Here is an 11600-nt window from a genome sequence, read left to right as displayed (position 1 = left end):
GAATAAACCCAAGCCTACCTAAACTGGAAGGCTACGGTTATAATACTAGATTTCGTAGAAACCTAAGGAAAACCATTGCATGGGAGGTGGAAATGAATTCTAAAGGAATGAAGTTTCTTTGAAAATGTCTTGGATCACTGCCCCTCCAAAGAGGGAATGCTATTGCAGATGACAGTTTTTTTTCCCAGGAAGTAACAGTAAACAAGCCAGAGAAAGATTTCTTCATTTCCCCCCTAGTTTTTTGGGGGTGGTGGTGGTGGTGGATGAGGGCAGTGGGCAGATCACCAGTTAAATAAGAAACACAACTCCTTAGTCAAAGAACCACATCATCACACACAACAGCCAGGGTTACGGCCGAGAATCTCTCGTTTCCTTTCCCCCCACAAAGTTTGAAAGTTCAATAAATAGTAGAAAAATAATCCTTTACTTAGAAATTTTGAGATGCATCATTTAGAGCTTAAGGTGAGCTCTGTACAGTTATGGTGGCATCCAGGTACCGCTAGGAAACGTGGGAGTCCATCCAGCGGCTGGTGGCATCTGGTGTGCCACGTTCCTGGCCTCTGCTCCAGCTTTCTTCCAGTTAAGGGGCTGAGTGCTTCTGGTGCTGGGAGCATTCCTCTGGCTCGGTTCCCTCTCCACGTGTCTCTGTTGGAGGTATGCCTACTGTCCCATTCCATCACGGCAGCTCAGTTTATCAGGCTCCCCCTCCACATTACAGAACCAGCATCAGATTCTCACAAACAGGACCTTGTGGTTTCAGTTTTTAAACACGCCCGCAGGCAGCCACGCCGGCGGAACCACACTGGACAAAGCGTGTGATGTGACAGGACTGTATGCCGGCTCATTTTCTTTTCTCCCTCAGAGCATCCTGCTTCTGGAGGTGAAGGGAGGGCTGTTAGCACTCAGCATCCACCGTGTGCACTGTCACGGCCGCCTGCAGGTGGTGGCTGTGATGGAGGGTCGGGTGGTGTGAGCGGTAGTGGTGGAACTTGTGGCTCAGCAGGGCTGCAGTCTGAGGCGGGGTGTCCAGGTCCAAGTCGTCATCATGGTTCCCTACATCCACCCCAGCTGACAAAGGGTCATTGTTGCATGGAGGGTTCTCACTGTCTTCCTGCGGGCTCATGGTGCTGTACCCTAGAAAAGGAACAACATAGCCTCAGGACACAGAGCAGACTGGCTGAGGTGGGGGTGCAGCCCTGTGCTAGTGATATTTAGGTGCTAACATGTGCACATCACCAGAGGATGCTGAAGTATTTTAATGTTAAGGAAAGCTAGAGAAAAAAAACGGGTTGTTTATTTGTTTTTCCTAAACACAAGGAACCATAAATACACAACCACATTGAACAACAGAGAAAGTTGGGGTGAAATGAGAGTCACTGCTCCAGACCCCCAGGCTGGTGACAGCCACACTGTGAGATCACCCCATACACCCCATTATCTGCAGGTACCCATCCTGGCACTCTTGGAGCCATGATCCCATGCTTCTGAAGAATGAGATGTATCCTGTATAGTATAAACTACTAAAGCGGACAGGTAGTGGGCAGCTTCAGACACTGTGATCAGGGCACAGGCTGGTTGGGGCTGGTGGGCAAGAGCTGAATGCTGAAATGCTTGTGGGATGGCAGTGAGGGTCTGATCTACCATCACCAGGAAGTATCGGTGAGGATCTAACCAGTTATCCCCATGTGACATTAGTGAGGGTCCAGCCAATCAGCGCAGGTCCAGCTCATTATCACTGGAACGCATGCCTCCAGCAAAATGCAGTCAGTGACTCCTGCATAGCAGCTGCGCTCTCAATGCTCACAGTCGAAGGGAGGTGGCTCGAGGATGGTAGGAGCGCATCCAAGGTTCCGGCGCTTACTGAAACATCAAATTCCTGTCTAACCCAGAGCAACTAGAAAGGAATCAACTATTCTCTGTGTAAGCTCGCTATGTTTAAAGATTCATTCCTTTCAGTATTCTAAGTGATACATGTTTCAAAAGAAAGTACCTTAGTTGATCAAAAGATTCCTTTCCAAGAACCTTGGCATGTTTTTAAATATTGCAAAGAAAAAAAAAAGTCTATTCTAAATGTATTGAGAAGTGACAGCTCATTAATAGCTTCCTGGCACCTCAGTGTCAATCAGCCCTCACCCAGGGGTAGGGACTAGTCGCATTTGTGACTGCAAAATTGATGTGCTTGCATTCAGACAAGCGGGAGCGCTGCATGGTTGAAAAATGCCTGCTCTGTGCAAAAGTAATAAAGGCAAATCTAGGTCCTCAATAAAACATAACTCCACTGGAAGAATGATGGAGCAGTCCAGTGCAGGGGGAGGGGGGTTTACTGGGCATCTCTTAGGTACAAGTCACTCTGCTAAGGTACTGGAGGCACCTCCCAGACAAAAACCTGGTCCTGCAAAGGGAGATAAGCCACCCGTGTTTGAGACAAGTAAGAGCACAGGCCATTGGGTCACTCTTTTACTGTGAGCCACAGTGGGGTAGGGGGTGACGAGTGAAATAGCCTTGTCTTCCTTCCTTAAGGACTCACACTGAGCAGGAGAGATAGATGCTCCCTCTAATGTAGACCATGGTGAACGATGGTGGTGAGGTTCAGCTGAAAGCAAGGTGGACTAACTTTTCTTGACTGAAGGAATAAGGAGGGGTCATCCTACTTTAAGGGGGGTGAGTAAGACTTTGGTAAAGTGGAAACAAGCGAAGAGACAGGAGGCCAGCCCCAGAAGCATGGAAGAAATGATTCTTCCACCACACGCCTTGGACATGTGTTAGCAGGTAGCCGGACAGCAGAGACAGGAGAAGTGGAGAGGTAAATTAAAGTTATTGCATGATGTGTGTGCTAGCGTAGACAACAGGTTCACACTTTCCCTATACATGGCCAGCCAGGAATGCTCTGGTCAGCGAGACCTACTGGCAGTTTGAAGGATAGAGGAAAGGGCAAGGAAGACACATAGGAAGTCACTGCACAGCCCACTGAAGGATGAGGGAAAGCGGGACAGGGCCGACTGTAGAGGTTGCTAGGCAACCAGGTATGGGTGGTTAAATGGTAAGGCTAGAACTAGAGTCAGGATGATAATGGCATGACTTGTTTTGTTTGGGACCGTCTAGATTCTGAGAGGCTGGTGTACACACACACACACACACACACACACACACACACACACACACACACACAACTAGTGAGAAACAGGCATGGCTTCAGCAAAGTTGGGGAAGGAGGGCAGAGTTTGCTGCTGACCGTCTTATCACTGAGTGCACCTTGATGTAGGGACCAGGAGAAGCTGTCAGGAGCAAGGCAGGAGGAAAGGCCTCAGAAGCCACCAGTTAAGGCACTCACAGGTGCTGGCAGGGCACAACCATATACAATAACTCTGAGCAACAGCCCTGAAGCAGTGGTTCTCAACCTGTGGGTCATCACCCTTTAGGGGACCATTTGGGGGTCTCCTATCAGATATTTACATTATCACTCACAACAGTAGCAAAATTACAGTTATAAAGTAGCAATGGAATAATTTTATGGTTGGGGGGGTCACTAAGACATGAAGAACTGTATCGAAGGGTTGCAGCCTTGGGAAGGTTGTGAGCCACTGCGCTAAAAAGGGTTGGCTACCTTGTTGAAGTGCTGAGAAGCTTGTCATGGGGAATGGAGGCAAGGCTGATGGGAGGGAGGCTGAGGCCAGGGTGAAAACGCTAGCTGCACTTAGTGGCAGGTACTGGGGGTGGTTAGGTGTCAATATAATCTGGACAGAGGTCTGGTGCTCAGAGAATTGGAGGCTGCACCCCAGACCTCACGTGGACGGTGAATAATTGGAAAAGCACCTACCTACCATCAAGAGGTTGTTCCTGGGAAGGAGCAGAGAACTTGGGGACCAAATGGACCTGCTAGGTAAAGGGATTAGAGGCCCTGTGGATGATCCAGGTTTCTAGATTCAGAGTGGAGGGAACAGTGATGCCTCTCTCCACTTTTAAGGGACAGGGGTCAGAGTAAGTGTTTCCATTTACACTCTTTGGCAGGGTTAAGACTACATTGTGAGAGCAGGCCAGGCTCTGAGAGCGGCTGATGTCTGAACCACACTGTCCTTTGCATATCAAGGAGGCTGCTGATTAGCAAAGCATTTAGGCTTGAATGCTGCCCCGGTGGGTCTCATCTCTGTTCACTTCGGAGTGCCACAGTAAGGGACTGATCACACTATAATTCCCCAAGTAATGACATCGGTGTGTTCTCCATTACCCAGAGCTTTTCCTGGCATACCAAATACTAGTCTCATACAATTAGGAAGATTGGGAAATCCATTTTTTTCCTACTCAATGGTTTTTAGTCCAGAGATACTCTGCAATTATTTGCCTCGCTGAGTCTGGATCTGAGATGCCCCCAGAGGCTCTTGTGTTGGGGGCTTGGATGTTGATCATTGTGCTCTGGGAAGGGGCTCAGCCAAGATGGTTCCAACTTCATCAGTGGGTTGATTCCCTTGATGGATTCGGACCATGTAGCATTAGTGGGAGGTGGTGGGGTGTAGTCAGAGGAGGTGTGTGACTGGAGGCTTGCCCTGGAAAGATGACCCTCACTCCGCAATGCCCTTAGCCATCTTTGTTTGCCTGGCCATGGCTCAGAACTAGTGTGACTGGCTAAGCACGGACTGAGACCTGTGAAACTGTGAGCCAAAAGTACAGTTTCCCCCTCTCGGAAATGGTTTCTCTCAGTATCTGCAAGTGAGGAAACGTTTGCACAGACTCTTCATTCACTCGGCACTTTCCTAGTATTTAATGACATAAATGGAAATCCCCAGGGCACAGCAAGGGTTAGGGCAGCAGGCGATACGATGCGTGCTCTTTTCTTTCTCTTTGCGTCTGCTTTTGTGGGTGTGTGTGGTGGTAGTGTGAGTATGGGCGCGCGTGTGTGCAGGTGAAAGGACAATCTCCAGTGTTGTTCCTTACCTCCTATTGATAGAGGCAGGGTCTCGTTTGCTGCTGTATATACCAGTCTAGCCCTCCCACAAGCTCCCGGGGATTCTCCCACCTCCACCTCCCATCTCACGATGCCAACTCTGGGCTTATAGATGGGGCCATTGTGCCAGACTTTGTTGCGTGGGTTCTGTGGAAACTCAGGTCCTCTCGCCCGTGCAGCAAACGCTTTGCAAACCACGGATCCTTCTCCCCAGCCCACAGACACATTTTCTCATCCAACAAGTAACCATTTACTCGGTGCCAGGAAGTTTTGCTGTGTACTGAGAACTGTAAGGGAGCACAAGGACAGACAGGGTCTTGACCATGGATCACGGAAAAAAAATGCTATTTAAACACAAAGGATCTCTGGCAGCAATTGTAAAGGCATATGTAGAAAGCATTTATGGAGATAGCCTCAACTTTAGGAATGAGGCCAGGCAGCCCTGAGGAATAGAAGCTCCAATTTAGCTTCTGTAGTTTGGCGCTCTGCTTACGTGTTAGGTTCCACTTCCTGAAACATTGCTACTTGTGCTAGTTCCATCAGGGGCTCACTCGCCATCTAGTGGCCACAGAGAGTAACTTCAGGAGGGTAGCTCCAGGATAAGGTCTGCTTTTGACTAGGTTTTCTTTTCATTTGTCTTGGAAAAAAGTACTTTGGAAACAACCAAGGATAGGGAGAAATCCCATTTTCAAAGAGAAAAGGTTGCTCAACACACATCTATATGGAAAAATATCTGTCTAAACCCGGTTGTCAAGTTTCTAATGAGGAAGCAGCAGCAACATAAGCCCACAAGGAGCAAATAAACATTTGCTGGCTGGTATTTTTAACTTAAAAACAAGCCAGGAGGTATCAGACAGAACATGCTGTTTTTCAAGGGGAGGATGAGACAAAGCAGATGCAGCCTGGTTACAGAGCTGTTTAGTAAGTAGCTCAACGGGAAAGGCTCATGCGTTGCTGACAAGAACAGTGGCTTCAAGTTGTCTTAGAACACAGATGAAGGTGTGGCTAGGGTATTCACAACACAAGAGTATTTGCCTAGCATGAGCCAGATCCTAGTGTTGACTCCCAGCACCAAAGGAAAAAAAACTTATACTTTAAAACATGTCCTCACTATTTCTAAATAAATAAGCAACCTTAAGTTTCTAAGTAACAGCACATTTTAATTCTAGGAACATCATCACTATGCAGCTTCCCAGGGGCCTAGGCTTTTAGCATCTATCAGGAGTGTGTGCACGCGCATCACACACACACACACACACACACACACACACACACACACACACACACACATTCAGTGTAACATAGAACCCTGGCACTGCTCTCTCCCGAGCTCCAGCCCTTCCTTGGATCATGAACTACTTTTCCTTTCTCCTTTGTTCACTCTGGGCATCTATCTCCTTATGGGAACATACATACATACATACATACATACATACATACATACATACATGTCTGTGAACATACATCTTCACTCTGGGTTCCCCTAAAGTATAAGCAGGGAGGAGGGAGCACAGGTATAAGCCTGAACCCCAAGCTCCTACCATGCTATCCCCTTAAATCTTCTCAAGAATTTTAATGGGTAGAAAATCCAATCCTATTATTTATGTGTGTATTTATTTTCAAGACAGAGTACATAGCCCTGGCTGGCCTGGAACTCTCTGTGTAGATCAGGTTAGCCTCCACATCACAGGATCTGCCTGCCTCTGCACCTAGAGTGCTGGGATTAGATGTGTGTGCTTCCATAGCTGGCATCAGGAACCTAAGGACTAAAATGGCTCACTAGAGTCTAAACAGCTTGCTATAAAAACAAGCAGTGATGGACTCTAAAGTGAACTCATCTTTGCCTCCGGGCTATTCTCCCAGCCCCACATTGCCCAGTGCACAGGACATGCCCAGTACATGACACAGGGGGTCACCAATCAAGACCCATGTTGACAAAACAATCAATTCTATTTTCTCCCTTAATGCGCATGTACACTTTATCCTGCTGGCATGACAGCGCCCTCCACTTGACGGGTCACTTTTAGTGACATGCTGTACAGGTTCAGGGATACAACGGCCTACAGTTAAGCTCCATTGATTTAATGATGTATTTGGAATCTGGGCACCATCAACACTTTCCACTTCCTTTGGTGGTGTAGTCTGTCTGCATGAGAAACTCTATTTTTATTCCTCCGGGACAACAGAGATCCAATTAGTAAGAGATGAGAGCCCTTCGATGCCTACCTCGCTGCACAGTGCACTTTACCTAAGCTGCTGCTTCACGCTGCATCACTCAGACAGTGGAAGGAGCTGGGCAATGCTTTGTTACTCCAGCTCCTAATTTGGTGTGGATGCCATGGGAGAGGGAGAGCTGAGAGCTGGTGTTTCTGCTGAATAAGAGATTATTTCTGCTGAACTCTAGTAGCCCTCCAACCTGCTTAGTATTCCAAAGAGAAGGCACAGAGTGACCTAGCAGAAGAACTTACATGGGTTCAAAGGATTCTTTTGCAGAGGGTGGGGGCTGGGAGGTGCAGAAAGCCAAGAAACTGAAAAATTTAAGTTCTGCCTCGGTTCTCCATAGAAACTTGAAGGTTCTGTTCAGTCAGGGGGAACAGTGTCATTCAAAGCTCAATACACAGCCTCTGATTTACTAGGCTGGGCTGCAGCATCTCACATCTTCCAAAGGACGATTACATCGCTGAGGTGGTGTCAGGGGGCTATTGGTCGCTTGGAGGTATGTCATCTCCTCTGCTTTTTGCATATAAACAGAGACACAGTGTTTGAAGGCTTTTTTCTTCTTTTCAGGATAGGTGTGGGAAAAGCCAAGATTAAAAAAAAAGTTCAAGTAATTATCTAACCATATTCAAAGACTTACTAGCTTTACCAATAAAGCGTTCTTTCACTCTGGTTCTGTTTTTGGTTGATAGTGGCAGTGAGGCTCACAGACCTGACACACCTGCCGTTCCAGAGACAAGGAGCTAGGAGACACCAAGAATGTGAGAGGCCCTGTTCTGTGGCAGATCTTTGGAACAGGATATGGGACTTCTGCTTGGCTTTTCTGCAGTTAATGTACATCCACAACTCTGTCCAGGCTCAGTGTAAATGGCTCTTCATCAAAGCCTTTGAGCCTGGAAGACACCGCCAGAGATGGAGTGGCCAACACTAGAAGACAGCCTAGCTTTGTCTATGACCCAAGAATATGCTGCTTCTGCTGCTGCTGCTGCTGCCACCGCCGCTGGCACTGGTACATCAGCAACACGGGTCCTGGGACCTAAGGGGGCTTCACACTGAAAGTGTGAACCTTTAGAGACAGTGAGATTTTGAGGTGTTTCCCACAGCGTCATGTTGACACACACACGTATACAGACACACACACACACAGGAACACACACACACAAACACACACAAGAACACACACACAAACACACACAAGAACACACACACACACACACACACACACACACACACTCAGAGCTAGTAACACTATTTTGGAAAGTTCTGTAAACTCTGGGAGATGAGATCTGGATGAAGGAAGTGGGTCACTGGTGACTGTTCCTGATTTATAGTACCCTGACTATTTTCTGGTGTGTGCCCCTAACTCTATCCACCCCAGCTATGATGGTCACAGCTGTCTTCTGCCACTGTCCCTGCCACTATGATGTTCTACTCAAGATACAGGCCTAAGCGATCTGGTTGCTTAGCAAACTGAGCCTCTTAAACCATGAGCCAAAGGAATAATTCCTCCCTGAAGTTGTTTTTGCCAGGTATCTGGTTACAGCTATGAAAAAAGGTGTCAAAAACACACTTTCAAAAATTTTACTTATTACCAGGTAGTGGTGGCACACACCTTTAATTCTGGCGCCTGGAAGGCAAAGGCAGGTAGGTCTCGACGAGTTTGAAGCCAGCCTGGTCTACAGAGTGAATTCCAGAACAGCCAAGGATACACAGAGAAAAAAATTACACTTATTTGTGTGTGGTGCCTGTGTACTGTGATGTGCGGCAGTCAGAGGTAACTTGTGGGAATCAGATCTTTCCTTCTATCCTGTGGATCCCATCGATCAAACTCAGGTCATCAGGTTTGGCTGCAAGAAACTCTATCCATTGAGCCATCTCACCAGTCCCCACATTTTTGATGGAGAAAAACATGAAAGCAATCGGTGTGGTCAGGGCCTTTTGGCCTGTGTCTGGAAGTACTGGAACAGACGAAAACTGCCCGGACACTCTCCTCAGATCATGGCATGCTTGGTGCTTCCTTTGGGGTGGGGAGGCTATGTCAAAATAGTTAGCTTATGTACAGAACATTAGAAAGGGAGAGAAAGAGGCTGTGCCCACCTCCCACAGGCATAGCCCGGGCTCCAGAGGGCTTCTAATGCCGGGGGACCAGATCTTACCATGATCACTTTCGGTTCCCGAGCGGCCCCAGTAGCGTCGCCTCCTTTCCGGGCTGTGTGCGTGTCGCTCCATGACTGCAGCTATGAACCGAGTGTTGCTGACTGCGGGACGTCACGGACAATTAATGTCATTCTTGTGCCAGTACCTCCATGGTTTCAACCCCCTTGCTCTGAGCATTCCCACTCACAAGTTGGAGGAGTTATTCTTTCAGGAATTAGAATAAATCATTTTTAAGAATCCCAAGGATGGGGGTGGGGGCGCTGGCTTAGGGCTGACGCAGGGACAGGTACTCAGCCACTTATCCCCAATATACACCAGCAGGCCACTGTCTAGGCAGCTAAAGGCCAAGGATTTAAACATCAACAGAAGTCTCTTTTAATAAAGAAAGCACCCTTCTTTTAGTACACTAATTAAGGGACTAAAAAAATATTCTAGAAAATTCTCTTTCTAAAACAGCATGTTGGGAAAATAATAGGAAGAAAGGCTTTAGGCCAAAGAAAATGTAAAAGATAACATCACAAAAAAAAAAAAAAAGAGGCTTTTGAGATTTTTCTGAAACAAAGCAGAGGCCTACAGTTATTGCTAGTGAAAAGGGGAGGGAAAAAAATCCACCATGTCAGAGCTTCTGAAAATTTAATACAAGCCAAAAGGACATAAGAAGGAATCTTTATTTTGGATTAGGCTCCTGCTGACACGTGAGGCAGGGGGTGGCGGATACTCACTGATGCCTCTGTCTTCGTGACTGTCATCCTCTCTTTCATCTCTGTCATTCTCCAGGTTGGACATACGCACTGACATTTCTGTCCATCATTAAAAAGGGAGAAACATGACTATTTAATCAAACAAAATCACTGGCTTTAGTACCCCGCTGAGTGCTGGTTTGATGGCTAGGTGACAGCATTCCGTCAAGAATGAGTTTAGGGCAGAGGGTGGAGCAGAGTGGGAGAAAGCTCGCCTCAACTGAGTGCTGGGTTTTATGCCCAGTCCCTTGTAAAGGTAAAATAAAATGAAATAAAATAGTGAGCTTGCAAGAGAATGAACTGATGATGCCCCTGTCCGGTACAGAGGCAGGCAGAGACAAAGGAAGAACCAGAGACTAAGGAAGGAGCATCTGGACTTGAGCTCTGGAGAAAGAGATGAAACGGATAGAGACCAACTAACTCATCTTTAATCTTCTATCATGCGCATAAATGGAAGAAGTGGGGTTTTTCTGAGAAAACGCTGAGGAGCTGCATATAGCCAGGCACAAGGCCACCCTGGATGTGGGCCACCCTGGGTCTAGCTGAATCCCAGGCAGGTAGATCTCCGTGGCTGTGCTGTGTCAGGTTTGTCGTCATAGCAACATCTAACTTGTCACTAGTCCTTCAAGCTGAGTTACGTGGCTGGGACACCTGTGAGTTGAGTTTGCTTTCGCAGAGGGCTGACATATCTCTGGGGACTTCGGGAAGGTGGGGATGGTTTTGAGTACAGATGGCAGACTCAAAGCTTTGGCAACAAGGTCATGATTATAGGCCAACTCTTCTGGAGTTTGCTTCTATGACTTATCCTGTTTGGAGAGATCTGATTTTTCCGACGTGATCAGTCATACTCTGTGCAGGAATGCAATAGAATGGATTCATATTCTTTTTTTTTCTTTTTCTTTTGTCTTTTTTTCGGAGCTGGGGACCAAACCCAGGGCCTTGCGCTTGCTAGGCAAGCGCTCTACTACTGAGCTAAATCCCCAACCCATGGATTCATATTCTTGATTGATCTTAATAATGATCCAGGGGTCTCTGATACGCTTGGGTTCAGACCTGCCAGGGCAGCATGCTGACACACATTCTGTCAGCGCCCAGCTGCCCAGTTTAGCCTATGAGGGAAGTAGGCCATGGAGTGTGTGAGGGATGAGGATGTTGGTAGCACCTGGAAAGGGCCCAGTATTTTCTGAGTAATCAAAATGGGGCATGTGGAGTTTAGTCACTAAATTAGAAAGCAGGCTTTGGGCACTTCAGGCGTCGTCATGCTGCTGATACGTTTTCCTAACAAATCACCGCTGAACGACCTATCAGAGCTTTCCGCACTCACCTTGAGCAGCAAGAGGAGACATATGCTGGTGGCTCCGGCGATGGATCTGGTGGCGGTAAGCGTAGACGGCAAGGACCAGCACCATGATGCAGCCCATGATCCCTCCGGCCACAGGGCCCACTGGGGCGCTCTTAATCATGTTCAGTGTGATCACCTCATCACCTTGAGGGAAGAAACCAACAGAAGTGCCGTGTCAGCATCCCCCAAGCGCAGGGGGAGGTCG

The 11600-nt window shown here is 47.6% G+C and overlaps 1 protein-coding gene across 2 annotated transcripts in view; it reads right to left on the bottom strand.

Moving 5' to 3' along the window:
* Positions 1 to 203: 203 nt before the first annotated feature.
* Cachd1 (cache domain containing 1) overlaps positions 204 to 11600 on the bottom strand; it is a 225730-nt gene continuing 214333 nt past the window's right edge. The window contains 4 exon segments of one of the 2 annotated variants that reach the window (NM_001191758.1): positions 204 to 1134; positions 9313 to 9414; positions 10036 to 10113; positions 11378 to 11539. In NM_001191758.1, the coding sequence (NP_001178687.1) occupies positions 896 to 1134; positions 9313 to 9414; positions 10036 to 10113; positions 11378 to 11539 (581 nt within the window). In that variant the 3' untranslated portion in view covers positions 204 to 895. 2 annotated transcript variants of the gene reach the window in all.

Source organism: Rattus norvegicus, chromosome 5, assembly GCF_021556685.1.
Source record: "Rattus norvegicus strain SHRSP/BbbUtx chromosome 5, alternate assembly SHRSP_T2T, whole genome shotgun sequence".
NCBI classification, from domain to species: domain Eukaryota; kingdom Metazoa; phylum Chordata; class Mammalia; order Rodentia; family Muridae; genus Rattus; species Rattus norvegicus.
The sequence above is the reverse complement of the archived record's forward strand: the minus strand, read 5'-3'. Positions and strand labels throughout refer to the sequence as shown.